The sequence below is a fragment of the Melospiza georgiana genome, chromosome 18, assembly GCF_028018845.1.
Source record: "Melospiza georgiana isolate bMelGeo1 chromosome 18, bMelGeo1.pri, whole genome shotgun sequence".
NCBI lineage: Eukaryota > Metazoa > Chordata > Aves > Passeriformes > Passerellidae > Melospiza > Melospiza georgiana.
In genome coordinates this window covers 10,953,776-10,978,634 of record NC_080447.1, presented here as the reverse complement: position 1 = coordinate 10,978,634, position 24,859 = coordinate 10,953,776, and the positions used below count along the sequence as shown (strand labels likewise).

The window sequence follows — 24,859 nt, the reverse complement described above, 5'->3', positions numbered from 1 at the left end:
CTCACGGCCGCGGCTCCGCCCCTGCCCCCGCCCCCCGCGCTGTTCCCGCCCTCCCGCGCGGGACGCGGCAGAGGACGCGGCGGCGGCGGCGTGGGAAGATGGCGGCGGCCGCGGCGCGGAGCAGGTACGGGCACGGCGGGGCTGGGGCTGTCATTGTCATTGTCCCTGTCATTGTCCCTGTCATTGTTGCTGTCACCGTCTGGCCCCGGCAGCCCTGTCTGACAGCCGGCACCCCGCGGGGGAGGAGGAGCCGGGCCGGGGGCCGCAGCCGCCCCTTTCTCGCCCCCCTCGTTCACTGACGTTTCCCTAGCGCGGTGAGTGCGGTTGTCTTTGCAGCTTTGGCCCTGCCCTTGGCATGGGTAAGGAGCCTTGCCCTCCTACTCCAAGCTGGAAAGGAAGATAAGGGGTTCAGGTATTTTAAGAACGAGAAGCGTGTGGCCTCGTGCAGTTGTGACTGGATTTGCAGTCCGTAGCTGTCAGAGTGGAAGGGCTGAGCAGCAGTCGGTGGATGGGGAGCAGCTGCAGCCCCTCGGGTTATGCGATCCGGGGCATGGCTGGGAGCAGGGGCACCCGGCCGGGCACTGAGGAGATATCTACAGGAGATATCCTCTTACGGCTTGTGCTTTTCATAGCAACCAAACAGCTTAAGGCATGCTGCTTCTCGGCCACTGTTCCCTGTTCTTGGATAGAACACGCAGTCCCCTTATTCCCCCTTCTCTCTCAAAACCTGGAGCAAACACCTCGTGCACAGAGTGTTCTGTTCTGTTACCTCCAGCCCCAGTGTTGTCCCTCATCCAGAGATGGCTGAAGACACAGAGGGGCTGCAGTTAACAGGGAATTTCTTGGCAGTTCCTTCTCTATCAGCCTCCAGTCAGGTGGGAGAGGCAGGGGGTCAATACTCCAACTTGCATTTGTACCCACCAAGGTCAGGCTGTCAGGAGCAGGGAAGGTGAGACTGTTTTTAGTTTTGTTGTCTGTGCCTGGTTTTAGGCAGGTTTCAGAGTAAGATGGAAACTGATTTTCCAGTGTTCGACACCAAAATCAATTTTGGTAAGAGCTAAGGGTTAGGTGTTGTGTCCTTCACTGAGGAGGTACCGAGTCCCAGTGCCCTGCCCTGCCTCAGCAGTGGGAGCAGCTCCTGGATGCTCCTGTGAAGTCAACACAACTCGTTCTGTTCTGACTGCATTTTTGCATACACTAGTATGTAGGAAGGCCAATAAATGTCTCAAATACTAATGCTTTAGGCTGCAGTTAAGTTTTAATAATGTTTTCCATTACTTTTTAGGATTTGAAAACTCTTCTGCTAAATTTAAGTCTATTGCTAATTCGATTAGTTCTTTATTTCTTGACTCCCTTAGAAGTAGCCCACAGGCTCCCAGCTTACTGATGAGCAAGTGCTCCTTTTATCCCAAGTGTTTTAATATGTTGTAAAACAGGCCTTGTAAGTGCACAAATTAGTGCAGGCCTGGTATGACCCAAGAGCATCAGGTGACTTCGTTGTTCATGACAAATCCCAACGTGTTGCTCTGTAGAACGTACAGGTTCTGTATGTTCAGCACTTTTTCTGTCTTGTAATGAAAATAACATCCTGGGAGATGATGCAGCAGTGGGGCAGGTTTAGCACGTGGTTACAGCAATGTGGGGCTTGGGGAGGGAGGGTCTGTGCTCTCACATTTGGGTTAATGCAGGGATTTTAACAGAGACCATGGAGCTGAAGGGCACAGTGAGATATTCTGACACTGTTGCAATAGGGATAAGAGAAAACTTTAGCTGTTGGTCATTGGCTGATATTAAAGCATAGTTACCAAGTGTGCTGACATAATGGTGTGACTTCTAGGTAAGAAATCTGTAGATTCTTCTTTGAAATAAAGGGATCATGCCTATATGTAACTCAGTAGGCACCTGAAATTAAGTCTTTAAACTCTTAATAACCACTTCCTGAGGTTGAATGGCCCCAAATGATGCAATAGCTTGTAAGCTACTGAAGTAATTGTGTCCTCCCTCCGTGTATCTGATCAAGAGCAGATGAAAGGCCAGAGGGCAGATGAAGACATCCCAGCTGTGGCATTGCCTCCTGAGAGTGAGCAGGTTGCACAAAGATCTGGTTCTCCCCAAGGGTCTGAGCCTGTTGGGGTGAGAACTCTGTCCCTCTCCTCCCTGTGATCATGTCTGACAGCAGGATGTTGCCAGGCCACAGTCAAATACTTGTTTAAACATGCTTATTTACAGACTTGGAACAGTTCTTGTACAACTGGATGCCTGCTTGTCAGATTTATTATCAACATGAAATTAAACATTATTAAACACACAAAAAGTCCTGGGTGAACCCTTTTTCTATATTGGCCAGTTCCAAGTCTATTTTAGGGATTTTCAGAGGGGCAGAACCACTCTCACTGCAGTTCACCAGTGAACAGAGTGATAAGGTAAATTCTAAAGAAGAGCTGCTGTGCCTGGCAGCCTTTTTGCTTTTTCAGCTACAGCACTTGGTCTTAGAAATGCCATTACTTCTTCATAGAATCCAAAACTCCCCCATGCACTCTTTCTCCTTCCCACCAGGATGATAAGGTAAAACATGAACCAAATCCTGAGTGTCTCTCTAGACAGTTGCTGTTGTAGGAGGTTCTTAAATGACACAGTTGTAGCAGCCCAGTGGAAATGGAATAATCCCAAGTACTTAACAATAATTATAAAAGTTACCACTCCATTTGCATTTTAGAGCTCCAGACAGGCCAAGATACAGTACATGCTGATAACATAAATAAAGGACTATTGGCAAGATCAGCATCTACAATACTCAGAAAAGTATCACCATTACAGCAGCCCAAGAGGAACATGTCAATATTTGTTAAGAAAAAGAAAATACAAAGATGTATCTTTAAATAAATACCTGCAGGAACAGTTGGATTGTTGGATTTTTCAAAATATTTTTAGGAGAGGAGTAGACCACCAGGGGACTAGGCTCAGTGGAAATTTTATGGTAACTTGAGTAGACTTTTCCCTCTGTTACTCAGCTGCTAAACATTAGATGGTCACTATGCTGAACTACTGAAATTTGCATTATTAGACGTTTGTACTTCAGCAGCCACTTCTTGTTTGTTGTGTTTCAGCTTGCTGTGCAGCTGTAACCTGCTGGTGCAGAGGAACCTGTGTGTTAGAGCTGGAGTCCTGTGGAAGCAGCCTCCTTCCAGGACATTCTTCAGTGGTAAGTGATGGCTTGTAGCTACAAGTGGTTTCAAACTCAAGGCCACTCACAGTTAATCAAATTGTGGTTTCACATAGGAAAATGTAATTTTTTTAAATGAAAGGAGTGGGAGTCCAGCATCAAATACCAATTAATGGCATTTCCTTAGACACAAGCTTGCAAATTGTGTTTTCCACATAGTAAAAGAAGTATATTTACCTTTTTAACAAGATTCATTATGAGCTGTTGTTGTTTGTTGCTTTCAAACTTTACAAAAGCATCTGAAACTTTTTCTAGTGAAGATAATTCCTGCATAGCAAATTAAAACCCATTAGTCATAGGTTTATTTTTTAATTAATTTCTGCACTTTAGTTAGTTTTCTCAGGAGTCTAGAGTCCAAAAATTATTTTTTAAAAACACAATATAATTTACCAGAAAGACATGTTCATGTTAGGACAGTGTTTTTACATTTTAAAAAACCCACTTAAATGAACTTGATGAGCAATAATTTGTGTACTTTCCACACCTACTGAAGTGACTGACTGGGAAAGGCAACATCAAACTTCTGCATATTTATAATATTCAAATGTATTACCTGCTTTGTAGTGCTGCTCTTACCAGGTGTTCACCTTGAAAAGTCAGAGAGATTGAGATTTCAGCAGTTTAACAGCCCTATAAGAATAAAAAGGTATAAATATCCTTTTATGTTTCAATCTGTAGTTGTAATTTGAATAGATCAGGAAATCAGAGTAGGTTTACATGAAATGTTTAGGACTTGGTTAAAGTGGTACTTGCACTTGATGTTTCTGTAGCTGGGTAATGCTGTGAAGATCAAATATTACTGTTTGGTTTTAAGGAATATTTATAAACTTGTAGCATGTGCATTGCCATATATTAGTGTCACAAATAACAGTCTTCAATTTTTGTTTCCTTGCCAGCTGAGCTATTGGTCCCATTTACCAAAACCATTTCTTTGGGTTAACTGGCCTGTCCAAGTGCTTTGTCTGGCATATCATATGTGGATATTTTGTTATTGAAAAATATGCTCACACAGATGAATAAAACAGCAGGGCTTTGTTGTCTATAAATCAAAGTCATTACAGAAAAAAAATTTGCAAGTTGAGACATAATGCAAAGTTGTTGATCACAAGGCAGAAAAAGTCATTTTAGTCAAAATTAGCTTTGAGTTTTGAACAACTCAATGTTTTAGCCTGACATTTTCTAATTAATTGATATTTTAGAGTCTGATTTGGATATAAAGGAAAGATAACTCTTCTCTAATTTTATCTCTATCCCTTATAATGGCCTCCTCTAAGTGTTTGTATCATGTCCTGGAAGAAATTCTTAATTTGGTCAGAGTAATGGAGCAGCATTTATGTTACTGCATCTATCTGCATAAACTAGAGCACTCCTGCCATTATTCAGCTTCCTTTCTCATCCTGAATTTTCCAGCCTTTCTGAGGGAATGTGTCTTTTTCACCTGTTCCAGAGAAGGAAACTGTTACTAATTTTTATTCTCCTTTGCTGGATATACTCTGTGTTGAAGAGAATTCTGGAAGAGGTTGGCTTTATCAGTGAGGGCTTCAGATTTAGGGTAGTATCTAAAAATGTTATATTAGTACATTGACAGTCTTGCATCTTTTTTCTCTTGCCCTGCACTTGTTTCTGGTGGCTCTTGTGCCAAGGATGAGCTCTCCACACACTCTCATGGTGCTTTCCAGGGAGCATCGTTAGAGAACACAATGTTCAGCTGAAATCTGAGCAGTGCCAGTTGCCTAAACCTGGCTCTGTTGCCAGAGTCAGTAACTCCTGTTCTTGTCTTAGAATTTGTACACTTTGTGTGGGAAAGGTGTGGAATTTTGTCAGGGCAAATAAGCTTGACAGTGGCATGTTGGGTGCCTTTGCAATGATAATGTTTTGGAGACCAGTTACAGAAGTGTTGTTTCATTAATGCTGGAGATGGGGAAAAGTCAACTCTTCATTTATCAACAACTTAAATTGTGTTTGCTGTGGCTTGTGGAACACCCCATGGTTTGGTCACTGTTACAGGAAGAGAAATGTTCACATGGCTGTAATCAATGCTCTTGAAACAGAAACTGCCTCTCTCTGGATCCAAACCAGAAAAAGCTGTTCTTGCTGAGGGATTTTGGTTTGGGAATTTGTGAAATTGCTGAAATAGCTGGGCAGCTTTGCTAACTTAGAAGCAAAGATGTGGTGGAAGGGAGTTAAAGGCTTTAGGGCTAAAGAGTATCATTGGTCTGTGTACAGACATTTCTGTTGAAATAGTGATACAAAGTTGAAAGGTTGTAGAGTCTTTGTAAATTCAAGCAAGTCTGTCTATTTAAATATTCTGCTGTTCCAAATTATCCCTCTCCTTCCATGAGCATTGTTCCTTAGGAAAGAATAATTTTTAGAATCTTAACTGGAACTGTAGTTGCTGCCTTATTTTTCTCCCCCAGAAAAGAAAATACTTTTTTTCTTAAAGAAAGAACAAAGCTGGTTTTGTTTTATGGTGCATTTGGGATATGTAGCAATATTTTTAAATCATGAGTGTAGGAAAGAAATTATTAAGAAATATTATTTTGATAAAACAAAATATGGACAAGAATTACTTTTATGTGGCATCTTTTTGCAGCATCATGGCTGAATGCTTCTAATCAACTAAATTCCTTAGAATTAAAGCCTTCCAGACTCCAAAACAATTGTGCTTTGTCTCTGTGTGAGCCTAGAAATAGAGTTGGTGTTGGCTGAATTCTTTTGGTTGCTAATGCATCCTTTCATGGTCAAACCCTAAGAAGCCTGACTGTGGAGGAAGTTAAGTTAATTTGGTTTTATTCTGGTGCATGCAAGTTAATGATTGCTGTGGGAATGACAGCAATCGGAATCAAGAATTGGTTCTGGGCATTTTCTGTCAGGTAGAACTGAGAACTTCCGACTGGCTGGCAGGCAGACACGAGCAGCACAGTCTAATACTGACTGAGCCCTGGACAGATTTGTTTTCTCTGAAGGTTTTGGAAGGGAAATACTCCCACAGCTGTGCCTGCCCCATGCTTACTCTGTTGCTTAGTGACCACACTGTGTCCTTGTATCTCACAGTGACTGCAAGGCTGGACTTAGGCAGGAGGAGCTCGGTGTTTACTCAGTAAAAACCAGATTTAATACTACACATTCTTTGTTTCATGTGGTGACCTGTATTACAGCAGAAGTGGGCCTGTTTTCCTGTTACCCACCTACTCTAAAACAGGTCATAATTTCCTTCCTTCTTCCAGTTAGCTGTGCAGTCTGGGGATTCCCTAACTGTAGTGAAAGCTTTAATGACAGAGAAGCACAAAGCTTCACTGTGGTACAGATTGTTCCCCAGCAAATGATTATTCTACACAGTACCAATGTTCTCACAGCTGGAAACGACAGTGCTGTCAGACACTAATTCTGTGTATTTCTCCATGGGGCTTCCAGGGAGCACAGTTTATACATATTTTGGGGAGGAGAATGTTGGAAGCATGTGGGGTGGCAGGGACAGGGATGAGGTTAAAACCTCAGATGACCAATTAGTGTTGGTCAGTTGAGTTACTGTAACTTGGTAAACTGCAATAACTGGAATACTCAGGAGCATCTGTACATACCTTCTGTGACAGGTTTATTTTCTAATCACATTTTCATCACCCCAGCTCATATCCCTCACTGCACAGGGTTGCTTTCTCTTTCCTGTGTAGCTGTTCTCTCTCCTGAAGTCTGGGATTTTTTGTTACAGACAGGAAGAAGCTTCACACTGCTGCAGTGCGCCAAGTCTTCCGCCTGCGGCCCTTCCACGTTCTCGTAGCCACAGGTGGAGGATATGCAGGATACAGAAAATATGAGGATTACAAGTTGCAACAGCTGGAGAAGAGGGGCATAGAGGTGCCTGTGAAGCTTGCAAGTGAATGGGAGGTAAGAAAATTGGGGCAATTTTACTTCTGCCACATTTGATGCAAAGCTCCTTTGCTTCCATTTCAACACACGAGTCTTGAATTTGCCTCTGTTGACAACGTGTTCTTGACAGCTCATGGAACTAAAGTTTCTGTCACTTCAATAACTCATTTGGCTGAAGCCATGATACATTAGCAACTGCCAGCAACTCCTCCATCTTTTAGTGTGGCTGACACCATATGTGCTTTACAAGAAAGCTGAGATGGAATGAATGCCTGGTTAATAAAAATTTACCTGTTTCTTGAATGAATATACAGCAAGACCTTTTTTTCATAGGTTTTTTTTTTCACTTAGGTCTGTAATTCCTCTTGATCCAGAGGGATTTTTGCCTTTTCCTTTTGGATTCCAAGGAGTTGAGAAATGATTGTGGAATTGCAGGTGGTGTGTATGGTGTTCATAGGTCAAACACCCATTGCAGCATTGAAGTAAATACTTCATGGCTTCCTGTAGCTACTGTATTGCCTTTGAAGTATTAAGTATATTGTTCAACTCCATGTTGGACAGTTTAAAATACATGTGGTGTTCTTCCAAACAGCCATATGAGTGCCTGCTTCAGTGTCACTTCTGAAGGCAAGGAGTTAAAGATTCTAGGATTGTAAGGTTGTGTAGGAGATGCTTCAGTGTGACCTCTGGCACTGCAGTTTCTTTGCATTCCTGAGCACACTGCTGGTGTGTGAGTGATTTGGCCACATGCCTGTGGGAGACTAGGCTGGAATCCCTAAATTTCAGTAGTGACCAAAACCAGATATGATCCAGACAGTCCAGATGCTAACAGCTTAGCCTGTGATAGCTCCTCAGGAATCTTTCTGTAAATCTGTCTCCTGTATATTCTTATCATGCTGAAGTTTGTTTCAAATGGGTTCTGATTAAAAAAAAGAACAGGTAAGTGTCCACAGAGGATTTATTTAACATGGCAATGTCAATTCAATTTTGATGCTTGAAAACGAATATTCTTTTGTTATTGTTCATACTTTTTGGTATGAAATTGGGTAATTCTCTTATTGCATTTGCCTTCTTTCATTGTACTGATATGCTGATTTGTTATTGTTTGGTGAAGCTGAGAGTGTTGCTTTTGATGAAACAGCTTTAAAGGATTTGGTTTTTACAGTGGGGAAACACACAAAGAATTTCAAACTGATAAGCAGGGCCCCAGATGCAGCAGACCCCAGTAGGAGACACTAACAAGACATCCCAGTCCTTCCTGATGTGTTTGAATTCTGTGGGAGGGAAAGGAAGCTCAATAGTTATGAGGAAAAAGAGAAACTATGGTCAGACATTGCAAGAAATATTCCAAACAATGAAGGATTCAAGAAAAATAAGAGCTGCATTGTTCCTTTTTATTGTAGAGTGAAGTGGGAATTTTTGCTGACCTATCATTTTCCATTGTTTTGGGTTTTTGCATCACTGGGCTCATGCTAAGGGGTGTGGAAGGGGGGGTGTTGTCTTGTTTTTAGGGCAGAATAAGGGAGAGAAAGCCCATTTACATAGGCAGAGAGAGACCAAGTGTGATTGAATGGGCTTTGAAGGAGTAATGCAGAACAAGGAACTGGTGCATGTGCCCTCACTGCCGAGCCTGCAGCTCTGAAGTGCTGATTCCGCAGGGGAATGTGGACCCTCTTCCACCTGCCAGCTCTGTGTGAGGCACATTGCCCTGCTTCTGAGAAGACAGATATTAAAGGTATTAACCCTGCTGAGCTGGCAGGGGAGCTCCCCTGTGGCAGAGGTACATGCTGGGAGCCTCACTGAGGTGTACAGCATTTTTGACTCAATTACAGTCAGTACACTTGTGTGGTTTTGTTTTGCTTGAGCTTCATAAAAGGATGGGGCAGAAATTAATGTGGTGCAAGTCAAGTGTTCCTTAAGTTTCTCCACAGGGAAAGACAGAACTACTGTTTCTTTAGCACAGACCTTTTCTTTGTGTCATTTTCTTAGAGACATTCTGTCGCTAATAGCTTGAGCTGATTAACGCCTTAGTGTCTCCTACTGTGAAACCAGTGGGGATCAGCTTTCATTTAATTAGATGAGGTAAAGCAGAGGGCTTGGAGGCAGACAGGTAGATGTTTATCAGATGGATGGAAGCTTATTGTTCCAAATCTTTGCTGTCACAGAACATTTCCTGGCTGGGATCTGCCATGCATGGCATGCCATTCATATGCTAACTAGGGGCACTTTGCTTCTTCTTACCTGGGCAGCAGGGCACTGTTGATACAGGATCCAATAATTACTGTGGGAAAGCTTGGCCAGAGGGGGGGTTTGGAGGAACACAGTGAGCAGATGAACCAGAGTTTTGAGAGTGGAACTTTGAGAGTGTCCTTTCCTCCTGTAGTTTGTTCTGTTCTGTGTAAGGAAAAAGCAGTGTTTATTGGAGCGACACGTGCCAGGAAAGCACAGTAAATGCCTCTGGAAGTGAGCTGCAGTGTTCCAACTGCAGCTTATTGTTGTTTAAAAACAACTTAATTCACCAGGAAAGTGTTTGAGCATAGGTTTAGGATCTGGATTCTCAGAATTAAGAACAACAGTCTTTCCTACTGATGACAGGAAGTGCTTGTATTTATGTAACAGAGGATACTGGAGCTCATATGGCAGTACAATACAGAAGGTGCTTTTCTTGGCCCAGAGGAGACATTTAGTATTATGGTAAGAGGTGTGTTTCAAGTTCAGGAAAGAGCTAATAATGAAAGAATATATGATTTTATTTTTTTTTAATTCGACTTCAGAAGAAATATAATCTCCAGTTGGTTTCTTATTCCTCATTCTTGCTCCCAGATTCTGATGCTTGGAGTTTTATTGAAGCATCTATGCAATTATAAAAAAAAAATCTTCGTAAAGTGGTTCAAAGTACGCAAGAAAGATGTTCAGAAAATGTTAAAACCGGTGACATTTCAACAGCATCAGATTGTGTAAAGGCTGCAATGGTGTAGATGTTTTTCTCGGTTGTCTTGGCAAATGGAACCAAATAAAACCAGTTTGGGTTTGTGGGTTTTTTTAAAATCTAAACAATGAAAAGACCTTTTGACTAGATGAGTCGTACAACTTCCTGTGCATCTTCCTGAGCGCCTTGCTGAGCTTATGGAGCACTTTAGCTGAGCTTTTCGGAAGCAGTTTGTGAGACTGGAGCACACAGTGCTTTGGCTGCCAGTGCCTGTGTGGGATTGTGTTCCCGCACCCGGAGACGCGGTGGGAAGCTGTGCAAGGCACGGAATCCGCACCGGTGCCTTGCTCCCCAAGTCTCTTTCCGCGTTGTCCGGGCCAGCGCTCTTTGGGAAGCGCTGGTCCGCAGGAGTGCCTGACCCTTGTGGGGGACCCCGTGCTGCGGAGCCCTCGGCTCTCTTCCTTTGCGTTTGTGCCGCCCTGGCCCCGCCTCCGAGGGAAGGAGCTGCCGAGCGGCGCCAGTGGCTGAAGCCGGGGCGGGGCAGGGCCGGGGGCCCGCGGGGTTCCTTAAGGCCGGCCCGGGCCGGCACCGCCCGGAGCCAGCGGAGCGGAGCGGGGCAGGGAGCGGCTGCCGGCGGCGGGAGGTAGGAAGGGAACGGAACGGAGCGGAGCTGCGGCCCCTCCGCTCCCCTGCCCCGAGAAGGGGCCCCGGGGGCGGGATGGCTGCGCTGCCATGGGTGGGGGGTGCGCTGAGCTTTGTTCACGTGTCTGAAAACTGCTTTGAAAGGAAGGGTCGGTGTCGTTTTGGCGATTGAAGGCGGAAAGCCGGGACGAAGGAGACTTCCCTGGGCATCAGGTAAGGGCTATCGGACCGCAGGGCAGATGTGCGAGGGCTGGCGGCCAAGGGGTGATTCACTCTGGCTTGCTGGAAGTTCCAGGTGATGTTCCAAAGTCGACTCATGAGTAATCTCTGAGTATATCTAAGCAGAATGAGTCTGCTGGACCAGCCTTATCGGAGTCCAGAGTCCCGCGGGGCGGACGGGGGGCCGAGGAGCCGCCGGGGCTTTTGCGCAGCTTCCGCCGGGTGCTGCTCTGTGGGGAGGATGTAACGCGGCTTCTGCTTCCTTTAGAGACCCTTTCTGGAGCTGAGAGTTTGCTTTACTGATATCTTAAATAATGGGGCGATAGGAGGGGGTGTTGTTCTAAACCGTTAATTGGAAATTCAAATTTCATGTCACTTTGTAAATAAATAAAGCTTTGTGTCCTTGCTTCACAGAAGATCTTTGAGACTGCATAACAGGCTTTTTGCACAGAATTCAGAACCCAGTCGTCCAGTTAGGCTATCCTTAAATACTTCTTTTTCTTCCTGAAGAAGTAACATTTATATTTATACAAAGTAACTGAAACAGCATTGTAAAGTTACGGGAAAGCAATAAAAAGGTTTTTCCTAATACACGAAGAGAAAATGTATAGAAAGGCTTTTTTAAATGAGAAGTAAAGCATGTCAGACAGTGCGGGTAGATGCAGCCGAGCACGATACATTTCATTAGGCAGCGCTGGTCAGTCGCGAGTGGCCCCGTTGGAAAACTCCCGGAGAGCTCCCGAGGGCGCTGCCCGGCAATCCCGCGGCGCTGGCAGACGCTCAGCCGGCGCTCAGGTTTCCAGCGGCACCGGGCGGTTCTGTTGTGCTCTCCGAGTCCGGGAGTCCTGCCTGGGTGTGGAGTATCCAGTGTTTGTCCTGCCGGGCCGCCTGCCGAGAAGGTTGGGTGGGAGCAGGGATGAGATATTAATATCACTGTGATATCAAACAGTGACTGCTGGGAAAGGAACGGGAATTTACCAACGGGCACCCAGTACCTCGGCCCTGAGTGCAAGAGCGTAGTTTTTGCTGGCACTCGAGTACAGCACTGGGATGCGTTCAGTGCATTTTTTAAACAGTAGTTCTGTGACCAAAAGTAGAAAGTTTGACCAGAGGGCTTTGAGCACTGACCAGCACATTCCAAGCCTAATGATTCATGCTTACGGTTTAAAACCGAGGCTGCAGGTTTGCAGTTCAGTTGCACATTAGTCTTACTTGCAACTGCCTTGCTGTGTCTTTTTAAAACTTGAGAGAAGGATTTGAGTAGTTCACTATTTGACAAGTAATTAAAAAAGGTCACTGGATTTGATGCTTATTTGAGCTGACAGAGTAGAAGCTGTGGCATAGCTGGCAGATTAGCAGTTCTCTATGAGATAATTCTCTATGGATTCATACCTGCTGCTAACTGCTGCTTTATTAGCCCAGAGTGGATTCTGGGTGAGTTCAACAGGTGAGGGAGTTTGGGAATGGTCTGCAACCCCTACAAACCAAACATTTTAAAGATTTTTGTCTAAGTTGTTGATGTCTAAGCTGACACAGGCTGTGGGCACTGCCTGCATCCCAAGAGGTCCAGCTGTTGAGATGCCATTACATGAGTTCCTCTCTCATGAGCTGTCTGATGAGCAGTTCTTGTTCCTTTCCCCATGGAAAGCAGGTAAATTCAGGGTGGATTTTTCATTTCAGCCTCATTACACTGTAGGAACTGCATGTTACTTCTGGGGCAGCCACAGCAGGCATGTCAGCACCTCAGCAGGACTCAGGTATTGACATCCTGGTGAATGTCATGAGGGGAGCAGAACAGAACTTCAGAGAAACTTCTTTCTTGGCTGCACACAGTTTTTTTAAGAGGTGGAGAAAAAAATCTTGTAACACCCATGTTTTTCCCTTCCTGGAGAGGAATCTCACTTGCCCCATATTTTTTGGACTGAAGGGTGGTACTACCCCCTTCATCAGGCTGTAGAACATTTCAGGGTCTAGGTTTTTTTAGGGAGCAGATCAGCTGTTTATCTGGGTACATGCTTCCATAGAATCATGGTTACTCAGCTGAGAATACAATAATTCCTTAAAAGTGTTTTGAGGGGTAAAATTTGATTTTACTGGAAGACCTTGTGGGTTACCTCCCTTATCCTGAAGGGAAGAGCACTGAAGGAGATGTGATGTGTTTGCTCTCTCTCTGCAAGGGTGAAGGTTGCACAGGATGGGGAGCAGGGCTCCACCCTGGCTGCAGGAGCTGCTGGACTGGGTGCTCTGCTGCTCCTGCCCAGCTCCAAACTAATTCCCTCCCTACAGTTCTGTGAACACACGTGTTCAGTGTGAAAAATAATTCTGTCTTGGTCAGATGAAGTTTCTTTTGAAACAGTGTTGTCGATTTAGCTTGTTGCTGTTTAAGTATTTACTAATTTCTGATGTTCCCAAAGTAGCTCCCCTGTGCTCCTTGTTGCTTTTCTTTGAATTTTGATAGGATTTTGGCTAACTGCTTTCAGCATTTTACTATACAGATGGCATCGTTTTTGTTGTGTAGGAGTTTCTTGTGCCAGCCAGAGAAAGACTAAATGATATTTTAAATAGGAAAACAAAAAGAGTTGGCACAAGGCTCAGGGAGGAAGGAGTATGTTTTGAGTGCTTTCACTGATCTTAAATTTCCCATCTTTCAGTTAGCTGGGTTTCTTTTTTAATTTGCAGTTGTTAAAATTCAGCTTGAACAACATGCACACAGGTCTTGGATCTTCCTGACACACAGAATACCATATAGAAATTTTCTACCCGAGAAAAATATTCTAATGCAGGATCTCCAGAGGTGTGTCTAGGGAGTATCTGTAATATTTGGAGTTGAAGGCCAATCAAAATACACAATTACTGCTTGAATATTTTCCTTTTGAGGCCTCACTGGGATGCCATTTGCTAGTTAATTCTAGCTTTTCCTGCTGGTCCTCCCACTCCTCCTGCATTATCCCTATTACAATACAAGCCTTTCCCTCAGTCAGAGCAACAGTGCTCTTTTTCATCTACTCTGTCAGCCAGAGAGTTTTCACAGTGCTTAGAAAGCTCTGGAAGCAAGGAGGGGTTTTTTTTAAATTTGTTTTCAACCCAGCTTTAGCAGAAAGCAGAAGTGAAATGGAACCACGAGAGAGTCAGCCCTGCAATCGTTCTGAGTATTTGGTTTAATCTTGAGGTGAGATGTAGCTATCTGACTTCACTTTTTGAAGCAGGACTCCCTTAACAATCCAAACCCAGTCACAGGAGATTCAGAAAATCTATGTTTGAGGTGTGTTTTGTAGGATTAAAGAGGGAAATGTCTCTGTATATTTAGAATGCTTAGATAGAAACAGTGCAGCCTTTGGTCTTTAAAAATCAAACCAGCTACCAAACAGTTTCCTACTGTTTTGTATTTTAGTTCTACTGGACACAAAAACTGTGACAGTACTGAAAGTCACATAATAGGCACATAACACTTCTTTTATACCCAGTTATCAAGCTGGCCCTAAAACTGGCTTTTTTTGTATATATCTGGTTATTTGTAGAAGAATGTCCATTACCTGTTCCCTTAACTGAGTGTTTTTAGATGGAAGCAGATTTCCGCAGATGGATGTTTGTGTCTGGCAAGAGTTGTAAAATAGAAATACATTCCTTTCTGTTCTGTTTTGTTCTTTACAAGCTGGACACTAAGAGCAGGAAAGGATTTTTGGTGCCCAAGAGTCCAGAACTCTTAGCAGCAGCTGCTGCACTGCAGAATTAAAGCTGGGAGTTATCTCCTCCTCCTCCTCCTCTTCTCCGCCCCACTCCTCCTCCCAGCCTTGCATTCAGGCTGGCGCTGGGATGAGCTGTGCCAGGCCAGCTGGCTGCTCCTCTCACTAGAGCACTGCTGCCCAGCAGCCTGGGACAGACTGCAGGGTGTTTTTTGGGGAGTTGGGCTTCAATGGCCACCCGGACTAGCAAGAAGCAAGGACTGCTCATATGGACAGCTCATTTTTATCGTGTGCAGAGTCGGCTTTGTAGTGGGATGTTGAAATATGACACAATGCCTGTTTGTTTGCAATAGCTGCAACTCTCGTAGCAGAGATTCAAGTGGGAAACAGAGAGGGAATCCAGAGCCAAACCAGCGGGGGATTTAGGAACTGTGACGCCGAGTCCTCTCTCCTATACCGGAGCAAGCAAAGGAAAGAGAGGTAGAGGAAAAAAGACTGAGCCTTGCAACAGCCGTCACCCTGACGATGTGTCAGTCAAACACCCTGCAGGGACCAGAGCTGCACACAGGGAAATGGTGAGATGCTACAAAGCTTTATCTAACCCTCCACCCTCTTGCTACAACCTCCGCAAAGTTAAAATTCATGTCCGGAGGCTGCGTTCAGGGAACGGCGGCAGCAGCAGCTGTGCCGGGGACCAGCACCCACAGCTGGAGAGTCCAGGCCCAGCTGGCTCTGCTGGTGGGACACCAAGTAGGAGAACTCGTTTCAGGTACTGTTCAGTATTTTCTGCTTTGCAGGAGTGGTGACTGAGGCGGGAGGGAGGCTGGGAGGGTTTCTGGGCAGAAGGAGCGGGAGCCATCTGCGAAGCTTTTGTTTGGCCTAATTACTATAAAGCTCCTTATACATTGTATTGGCAGAGAAGGGCATGCTGTTCCATGACAAGGGGAATGGGGAAGCTTTCATTCCTTTCCCTTCTACTCTCTATCACTAGGAGAATGGAAAAATTAGTTGAGGGGCCGCTCTGAAACCAGGCCAAGGCAGTGAGAAGCCCGAGGGCTCCAACGCGATGCAGCTCTGCAGGGATTGGTCCAGGAGCGACTGCAGTGAAGGGGGGGAGAGCAGCAGGAGGGGGAGAACGGGACCCAACCCGGCTCCTGGCCCGCCAGCCCTGCTGGGTGGTGGGGATGGCAGGGAGAATGTGAAGTGTCCCTTCCTATTCCCATGGCGAGTCAGTCCTACCTCCTGCTGGGAATCCTGCATTAACTCTGCTAAGACAGCACTTCTGCCCAGAGTTCTTTTTCCTTGTTGCATTAAGATGCACAGATCATTCTCTATTTATTAGTTCTTCAGTGGAAAGAAGTTGTGTTCACTGCAGAAAAAAACATCTCTGAGCCAAAAGCACCATCTTGCATCCCAAAATGGTGACAGTTATACCTGCCTGATATTTTAATTCTGATCCAAGTTTTGAAAAGAACGAGTTGACAAGAAAACTTCCTTTTAAATTCTCAGCTTCTTTCCATCTTGGAAAGACATATGCAATATTTTGTAGTTTCTCTTTCATGTCACAGGATCCCTTGAGAGAGTGAGCTGTTGGGAGCGGCCAGACTGTGCCACTTCGGTTTGTGTGCGCACGTCGCTGTGTCCTGCTTGCAGAACAGTCTCCTAGCCAGGAGTTCAGTCAGTCATTTCAATAGTTTGCCCTCAGGTAGACAGATTTCCATTTGATAATGTGACCTGGGAAATGCCAGTGGCTTTTTCATGAGTAGAAGCCAAAGAATAAATGGGGACCTGAAGGGTTTTGCATCCAGACCTCCTGCAAGGATCTGAACTGAGGCCCCTAACGTCTGTCCTCTGCTAAGAAGCTGAGCAGCTTTTCCCTGTGAGAGTTAGGTCAACTTCTCCCCATGATATTTGTGCAAAATGAGGTCTCTCTCAGTCAGGACACCCATGTAACTAAAAAAATCAGAGATGCAGCTGGTTATGAGGGGAGTTGATTATTGGGCTACAGAGACTAGATTGTTGTGCAGTAGTAGAAATATTGGCTTTGTCCACATGTTCCCTATTCAGAACCAGGATACTCAGTGAAGGCTTTAAGACCTGGAAACTGGTCTTACCTTTAATTTTTGAGGGTGTCATTCATAAAACGTGACCTATGAGGGTGAACACCATTATCTGGACTTTTTAGATAAACTGTTCTATTTTGGGAAGGGGAAGAACCAATCAAAGGAGTAAAGACTTGTAGTATGAAAGATTAAGAAACATTTAGCAGGAATAACTGACCCAGCTGTCGGAAGCTGGTGGCTCTGCAGCTGAGATGCCTGACCCTCTGATGTTGTGTATGTAATCTTTCAGGTTGCAATTCCCCCAGCTGGCCCTGAGGCGAAGGTTGGGCCAGCTGAGCTGTATGTCTAGGCCTGCTCTGAAACTCCGTTCTTGGCCTCTGACTATTCTCTATTACCTTCTGCCTTTCGGTGCTCTTAAACCCTTGACCAGAGTGGGATGGAGGCCTATGAGCAGGGTAAGTGTGAGCAGCTCTCTCTCATGTGCCACATCTGGGAGCTGTGTCCTGGAGCTGGCAGCAGCTGGGGGGAGAGCTGCTGCATGCAGGGCAGCCTGCTGATCACTGCTGTGAAAGCAGAGCTGCAATTCGTGCTTCTGTTTAGTTTTCACTGTGGTTGTGTTGATCAATTGCCTCACAGACAAGTGCCTTGTTAAGGAGCAGAGAATTACTTTGTCCTCTAGTAGTCAGGGAAAGTTAACAGAAACTTCTGAAGGAATTCAGTCACATCACAGTATCAGGGCTCGGACAAGGAAGACCAAACCTTTTGGCAAGTTCCTTTTCCTGGTCCTGTTGAAATGGTCTCTTGTTTTTGTTATTTTCGCACCAAGAGGGTTTGTTCCTCAAGTTCATTGAGCATTTGTAGTCCAGCATGTCCAAATGATACACAAATCTCTGCTCTGTCACTGTTGAGACCGGGGTATGGGATGCCTTGCTCGTAGTAATTCTCCCCACAATCATGCAATTTCAGAATCCAACAACCAAGTAAGTATTTTGATTGCAAACAGGAACAAAATTGCCATTCTTAAGCCTATTTCATTGAACATCTGTTCTGTCTGATCCCATCAGCTTGAAAACCAGGCTCCATTGAAGAGAAGGGGCTGCTAGGAAATACTGCTTATGACAATTGGTGTGATTTTATAGGTGTATGTACATTTTTGATGTTGGTGGAAAACAGCTTTTAGAAATTAATACAGTACAGGGCATGTCAAATTAAATGGCAACTTTTTTTTTTCTTCAGTATTTCAGCTTATATAACCTAAAACACTGTTCATTTAGATGGTTTTATCTGAGTAAGATTAGGTTGGTACTTCCTTTCTGAAATATCCCTGTATGTACACAGGATGGTGATTTGTAAGTGAAATCTTAATTTGTTGTATTTGGTATGATGGAGCCAGTGCATACTTCTGCTTGTGTTTATGGCTGTGTTTTGCAAGACTTAATCATGAAGGATATGATTGAGAACAAATGACTCTCACTAAGAAAAATCCCAGGGTTTAGCTGCAAGTTGAATGTAGCTGTTCAAAAACAGCAGTCAGCAGATCACCACTTCCTTTGCAAAACTGGTTTCAGAGTGTTCAGTTCCCTTGGTCCATATTCCCCAGCTTCCCCCAGTTACATCATAGCCATGTGAGCTTCCTGGCTGACAGCAAGCACCACAAACCCCAGAAGAGCTGTCTGCTGGAATTATCAACAGAAAGATGTTGTGATCTCTCCACTTCCATCAACAGCAGATACCTCTTGCCAACTTTGTTTCATTTGTTTTTCTTGCTAAAACTTGGCTTTTGGTGCAAGTCCAATGGTGTATCTCTACAGAAATAAAGGCTTTTAATATTCTTGCAATTAGCAGCTCCCATTGTTGCAAGAGAAGGAGTAAGGCTGGTATAGGTTTATACCTGTGTAGCTGCATCCAGTGGGTATATTTCTTTGATGGTACTTGTATACTCATTAGAGCATACAACACACAGTACTGGGTGTGGGAAGCACCCTCAGTCTGGGGAACATGTCACCCAACACTGAGAAGTTATTTTCCAGTCAATTTTCATTTAGTTATTCACAAAAATGTATACATTGGTAATGTTAAGCCTTTCTGATGAGCGTTCTGCTATAATATGTGCAATGTCTCTTTTTTCTGTAAGCCTCACATTGGACAGTTTGCAGTAACTTCAGTGTGGAGCTTCAGCCTGCAAAGGAGTGGAAATTCTGGCTTCACTTTAAAGTTATATAAAGTTTCATCCTGTCTCTTGTCTGATCTCACCAGAATGGAGGGAATGACGATGAAGTGCAGTGTAAATTTTTTGCTGCCGTAAAGGCTACATGAATTCAAGGGAGGGGTTTGCAGAACAGTCTGATCCTTCCTGTGACAGAAGTAAGGAAGCCATCAGTGGGCAGAGCACTGACCTGCTGCCATTGTCCCCTCAGGTTGCCCTGTACAAGTCGGTCCCCACGCGGCTGCTCTCGCGAGCCTGGGGCCGCCTGAACCAGGTGGAGCTGCCCACGTGGCTGAGGAAGCCGGTGTACAGCCTGTACATCTGGACCTTCGGGGTGAACATGAAGGAGGCAGCTGTGGAGGATCTGCACCACTACAGGAACCTCAGCGAGTTCTTCCGCAGGAAGCTGAAACCGCAGGCGCGGCCGGTGTGCTGCGTGCACAGCGTGGTGAGTGAAAGGCAGGGAGGGCTTCACCCTGCACTGCCACTTCCCTCAGCCCCCAGAGGAATGGCACTGCTTCATGAGGACTTCATGAACTGCTGACTGGTTCCTTTTTTCTCTTTGCTGTAGATTAGTCCCTCTGATGGAAAGATCCTTAATTTCGGACAGGTAAAAAATTGTGAAGTGGAGCAAGTAAAAGGCGTTACTTATTCTCTGGAATCTTTCTTAGGACCTCGCATCTCCACAGAGGAAATGCATTTTAGCCAGGGTAAGTTCTGTGTCAGTTCTGCATTTATTCTGCTGTGCCCTTCCAGTGTTCTCAGAAATCATAAGAGAGATGAAAAAATGTAACATTTTCTTGCATTGTCAGGAACAAAAGCAGGTCTGATTTTTGGTTTAATTTGTGGGTAACCATGTCACTGTTCTAGTTCTTCCTCACCAGTGGCTTTATGCAGTCATGCCTGGCTCATTCTGATTATCTGAACTGAGTTGCTTGGTGCTTGGTTCCTACACTTGATTCCAAGATCTGTTGCTACACCATAGCTGCAGCACTCCTGCAGTCACACTGAAATGGGCCCAAGCACTGGCTAGCAAAAACTGGATCTTAACAAGATCCATGCTCAAGCACTTCCTGTCTGATGACTTAGAGGACTCTTCACAAATTCTGTTCTTAAAGGATAGCTTTAGTAAAAATTCTGTTGTACTGGATTTCAGTTCTGCTGTTTTGCTTATGGAAGGGCAAACTCCAAAAGGAAATTTTTCACTGTGATTGAAACAATCCAGGATCTAATTTTCTTGTAAAGGGAAAGGAACATTTGGAAATATTGGATTTCTGCATGAAAGCTATGTTTTTGTAGTCTCACCAATCCACATGAGCTGCATTTAATCCTCTGCTATTGCACTGGCTCTAACACAGACTGCCTGGCTAAGGTAGATGACTTCAGGAGGAATATCTTTAACCCCTTCCTTTCCCTGCTTTTTCTGCAGCCCCACCTGGTAACTCTTTTCAGAAACAACTGGTCACAAAGGAGGGGAATGAGCTCTACCACTGTGTAATTTACCTTGCACCAGGGGATTATCACTGCTTCCACTCGCCCACAGACTGGACGGTGTCACACCGACGGCACTTCCCAGGTTGGTTTCTGTTCCCAGGAAACAGCTGCAGAGCAGCCATGGAGGGAAGCACTGCTATGGGCCTCTGCACAATGAGACACACCAGTGCAGAAGTTGGACAGTAATATGATAGACAATGGTAGAAAAGTGATTTGTCTCAAACAGTAATGAGTTTTGCAGCTGTAGAGTTTACCAGAGCAAATCACATAAAAATAGTGAAAACAGTAATATTGTATTCAAATTGTTTGTTTGAAGTACCCCTTGATTCAAGCTGAGCTGATTTGTTCCCAAACACTGTTTATTTAGTTTGCACCTGAAATATAGAAAGTTCTGCAGCTCACACCAAACAGTAGCCTAAAGGATGATCTCTGCTTGTGCTTGGCAAAGAAAATGCTACTGAACAGTTACACTCCTGGAGCTGGGATCAGATGTTCTTGCAGATAAGAATATTTTACTTCTTGGTAGCTAGCAAAATCCTAAGTATTTGGATTTGGTTTCAAACACCATGAGAAAGAGACTGACCCACCACACACATCCTTCTGTGACCCCTTTGTTTTCAGCACAGACTTCTCTTTCATTTGCTCTGCCTGGCACTTGCCTCTCTTCCTACAAATAACTGACAGAGCTGTTTACTGGATCAGCTCCAGTTAAACTGAAAACACCATCTGAGTTACAGTATCACTACAAACCAGACAACCTAACCTGAGCATTTTCTCATTTCTTCAGGCTCTCTGATGTCTGTCAATCCTGGAGTAGCTCGCTGGATCAAGGAGCTGTTCTGCCACAATGAACGGGTTGTCCTTACAGGTGACTGGAAACATGGCTTCTTCTCACTAACAGCTGTAGGAGCAACAAACGTGGGCTCCATCCGCATCTACTTTGACCAGGTGAGCAGGATCATAGCAGGCACCTTTTTGTTAATGGCTGAGGTTGATGCAGCATAACAAAATTTAAAAAGAAAAATTATTACCCTGAAATTAGGGTGTTTCACAGTACTGATACTCTAAGACTGATTTAAACAGTGTTGTCTCCAATATAGACAATTTAAAAAATATTCCTATTGCACCTTTGAACTGTGAGTTTGTGCATGGAAAATGTGAGAGTGTGTACAGTCCACAGCTGTGGTGATGAAGGAATACAGAGCACTGAAATCCTTCTCTTCTTCCTTCTCTGTACAGGACTTGCACACGAACAGTCCAAGTTACTCTAAAGGTTCCTACAATGACTTCAGCTTCATATCCAACAACAACAAGGAGGGAATCCCCATGAGGAAAGGGGAACATTTAGGGGAATTTAACTTAGGCTCTACAATTGTACTAATCTTTGAGGCACCCAAGGACTTCAGATTCAACCTCAAGGCTGGACAGAAAATCCGCTTTGGAGAAGCACTGGGCTCTCTATAGGAACTGTCTCAGCAAGAAGATTTTCTATAAAAAGGGACTTTTTTCACACCACTGAGTGTTTCACTTATCAAGTTTGTATCACTCAGCAGGACCTGGGTGAGGAGGAAGAAAGATGTCACTGCTGCATTAAACTTGAAAATATTTGGTCTACATTTACCTGCTGCTGAATGTAGAAACTGAATTGAATGATCATGGATGTATTGGGTACAGCTGCCTTTAACGATGTTGCCCATGGTGGTTTCAGGCCCACCCTGTGCCTGTAGTCTTTCATGTTCTGCCCTGAATGTGCCACAGGATAATTATGTTCTTCTTAGAGCCTCTAAGTCCCTTTTAAGCCTTGCTAGGCAGGTGCAGTAGGAAAGGGTGGAGGTAGAGATTACCTGTAGTTAAAGGGACACTGACAGGCTGAGTCAGACCTTGTACCTTGTATCTACAGAATCTGATTTACAGACCTTGAGTAAAGAATATATTCTCATATTTATTTTATTCTAAGAAACTCCACCCAAATTACTAGATAAAAGCAGTCTCTGAATGCACAGATGGCCAAACAGTGAAATTTGCTGGTGTGGCTTCGTGGCCCAAACAAAGCAAAATGTACAACAGTCAGTCAGTACAATGAGTGACACTCATCCCTCATCCTGAGTTTTGTACTGTTAAAAAACTTTAATTCTTTTGCCTGACATTGCTGCTTTAAAAATGGCTTTGCAGTGTATTTTAAACCTGAAAACAGTATCTACATTCCAGACAACAGAACTTGTCATCTTGCAATTTTCTTTTCTTTTTTAAAGACAGACAAAGCTCTGTGTCCTCTTCCTAATCCATGGTTTTATTTTGCTATTCCAGGCCTTAAAGTTTTTGTTTTTATGAAAGACAGTTAACTTCATCTCTTGGATTAAGGAGTTAGAAGACACAGGGCATATTTTTGCCAGGTGATGTGATGGCAACTAAAGTGTGCTTTTCCTTTCTGCTATGTATCTTGTTACTTTGTCACTAAATTCTTGAAGAATTAGTTCCTCTGTTAAAGGACAGCTTCAGCTACTTCAGGACCAATTTTTATTGTACAGAGTGAAATGCCCTATGCACTGACTGTGTTTAAAATATTTATGGCTTTTTAAAGAAATCCCGTGTTGCTTCCCAGGTGCCAATCTGGCCCTCCCTTGACTGGGCAACAACTTCATCTTATTCAAAATACAAAACAAAAAAACACACTGGCTCTGACTTGTACCCTCATACTTAATGCTAGGAATGTGCTGGGGGCTAAAATCTTTGTGCTGAAGCTTAATCCACTGTAAAATTTTAAAGCTTCTGCAACTTCACATCAAGAAGAGTTAAAATCTAACACTTTGGATCTACTGCATGTGGCACTGACAAAAACCACTGCCAAAGTGAAGAGGAATTGAGTTTTAAAGCAATGTAAATTGTTTTTTGAGAATAAACTGTTTCAAGTCCCAGCACTCAAACATGATTTTGCTATCCAGAGCTTGTTGGAGTGGACACGCTTATGAAACCTGCCTTTGTGCTTTCTGAAAGATTTCTCCTACTACTTCCTTGCTTGAGCTACTTTTCTGCTACTTCAAGGAGATGACAGGCTCTGATCTCCTAAAGAAACCCTTCTTTGTATGCACTGCAGAAAATAGAATATAATTTTGTTGTACAAATGTCCAGTTTGCCAAGTCCTGTATGCTTAGCTTGTCATCGGGAAGGAAGGGATGATAAACTGCCTCTAAGTGATGTAGCCAGGCATGAGTCAGATGAGGGTGGCTGTTTGGGTGACAAGCAGGAGAAAATTCATTTGGCTCCAGGAGTCAGTGTTTCCTCACACAGGGAGGAGTTTGAAAGCTTGAAGTGGCTCTCAGCCACCTATCTTGTTAAAGTTCTTGGTATTAGCAAGTTTACTCCTGCAGCAGTATAGTACCAGATACAAGTCTTTTTAAAGCTTTGAGAGTGAGAAAAGAGTAAGGCAAATATCAGCTCTGAGAGGATAAAGTTTGGGTGATCTTTTTGATTAAACTTCAGTGTCATGTTAACAAGAGAAAGCAAATTTGTTCCAGTGGATGAGAGAAAAAGACAACTGAATCTTTTCCTTCTTTTCCACTGGGTCTATGACATCCAGACAGAGCCAAAGGAAGTTTAAGCTTTAATTTCTTCCTACTCAGCAGCATCATCCATAGTATCTGAAGGTACATATTAGCCTAGTGATGGAGGATGGGTTGCTTGATGTTTGCTTTATTAGAAACCTCAGAAGGAAGAGAGGATTCAGCATGCAAGTGGCTGTTTATGGTGGTTTTAATACTGTGCAGAGTGAGCTAATAAACCAACATTGCTTGTGATGCAGGGGCCAGCAATGCACCCCAGGAGTGAAAAAGTTCCTCGAGGGTACTGATAATGCTGTGAATTTCTCCTGCATGGAGAATCCATTTAATTCAACTGTATCAGTAGCACGGTATTTTTGTATGTCAAAGTGTATGACTTACTGACATGAACTCATTTAATTGCAAACATTTTGAAATAAAGAGTCTTATCTGTGTTGCTTATCTTTGTGGCATGACAGGTAACCTAAACTAGGTATTGCAAGTGCAGCATGAGGTAGGTGTAGCTCCAGTTTGCAACAATAGCTCCAGCTACAGTAACAATAAAAAAAGCCAAATTATTTTCACTTAATTTATCAAATATAAATTCCATACATAGAACCAAGTGAATGGATACATCTCTTCCATTGTCCCCTGCTATGAAAGGGCCAAAAGTCCTACCCCTGAGCTGGGCAGTTGGTAGATCCTACAGGTCCAGGGCCAGCTGGATGTCTCGCAGGCGGGCGAGCAGGGCCTGCACGTGCTGTCTCTCAGCCAGCTGTGCTTTGGTGAGAGTGCTGATCCTCACCTGCAGCTGCAAGGAACACCAGTGCATCAGCATCAACATAAGTGTGTAAGGTCAGACAATATTTAGTCTTTTGGACAGCAAGAGATGCCCCAGCAGCTTTTGTGTTGTCTCACTTGAGGGCCAGTACGTGGCAGACTGTCACTGAGGAACAGCTCAGAGGTACCAGTACCCACACCTGGCTCTGTGAACCTG

At 44.1% G+C, this 24,859-nt stretch overlaps 3 protein-coding genes across 6 annotated transcripts in view; 2 read left to right on the top strand and 1 right to left on the bottom strand.

Moving 5' to 3' along the window:
• The first annotated feature begins 67 nt into the window (after positions 1-67).
• On the top strand, positions 68-14,978 carry LOC131090963 (phosphatidylserine decarboxylase proenzyme, mitochondrial-like). The gene is made up of 4 exons (XM_058036672.1): positions 68-124; positions 3,108-3,202; positions 6,933-7,108; positions 14,917-14,978. The coding sequence occupies exons 1-4, from the start codon at positions 99-101 to the stop codon at positions 14,929-14,931; spliced, it is 312 nt and encodes a 103-aa protein (XP_057892655.1). The 5' UTR covers positions 68-98; the 3' UTR covers positions 14,932-14,978.
• Positions 13,079-24,325, top strand: LOC131090962 (phosphatidylserine decarboxylase proenzyme, mitochondrial). 2 transcript variants are annotated; one of them, XM_058036670.1, is made up of 7 exons: positions 13,079-15,332; positions 16,916-17,081; positions 19,044-19,280; positions 19,404-19,542; positions 20,262-20,408; positions 21,114-21,274; positions 21,566-24,325. In XM_058036670.1, exons 1-7 carry the CDS (start codon positions 15,136-15,138, stop codon positions 21,788-21,790), a joined length of 1,272 nt encoding a protein of 423 aa, XP_057892653.1. In that variant the 5' UTR covers positions 13,079-15,135; the 3' UTR covers positions 21,791-24,325. The 2 variants fall into 2 exon arrangements, with proteins under 2 accessions (XP_057892653.1, XP_057892654.1); XM_058036671.1 differs by having other exon boundaries at positions 13,080-15,138.
• The window catches only part of SFI1 (SFI1 centrin binding protein), a 29,081-nt gene continuing 25,477 nt past the window's right edge, over positions 21,256-24,859 (bottom strand). For 2 of the 3 annotated variants that reach the window (XM_058036664.1, XM_058036666.1), the window contains one exon: positions 24,179-24,673. In XM_058036664.1, coding sequence (XP_057892647.1) covers positions 24,566-24,673 — 108 coding nt within the window. In that variant the 3' untranslated portion in view covers positions 24,179-24,565. Of the gene's footprint in view, positions 21,312-24,178; positions 24,674-24,859 lie in introns of those variants that run through there. The other variant, XM_058036665.1, reaches the window with a different exon arrangement.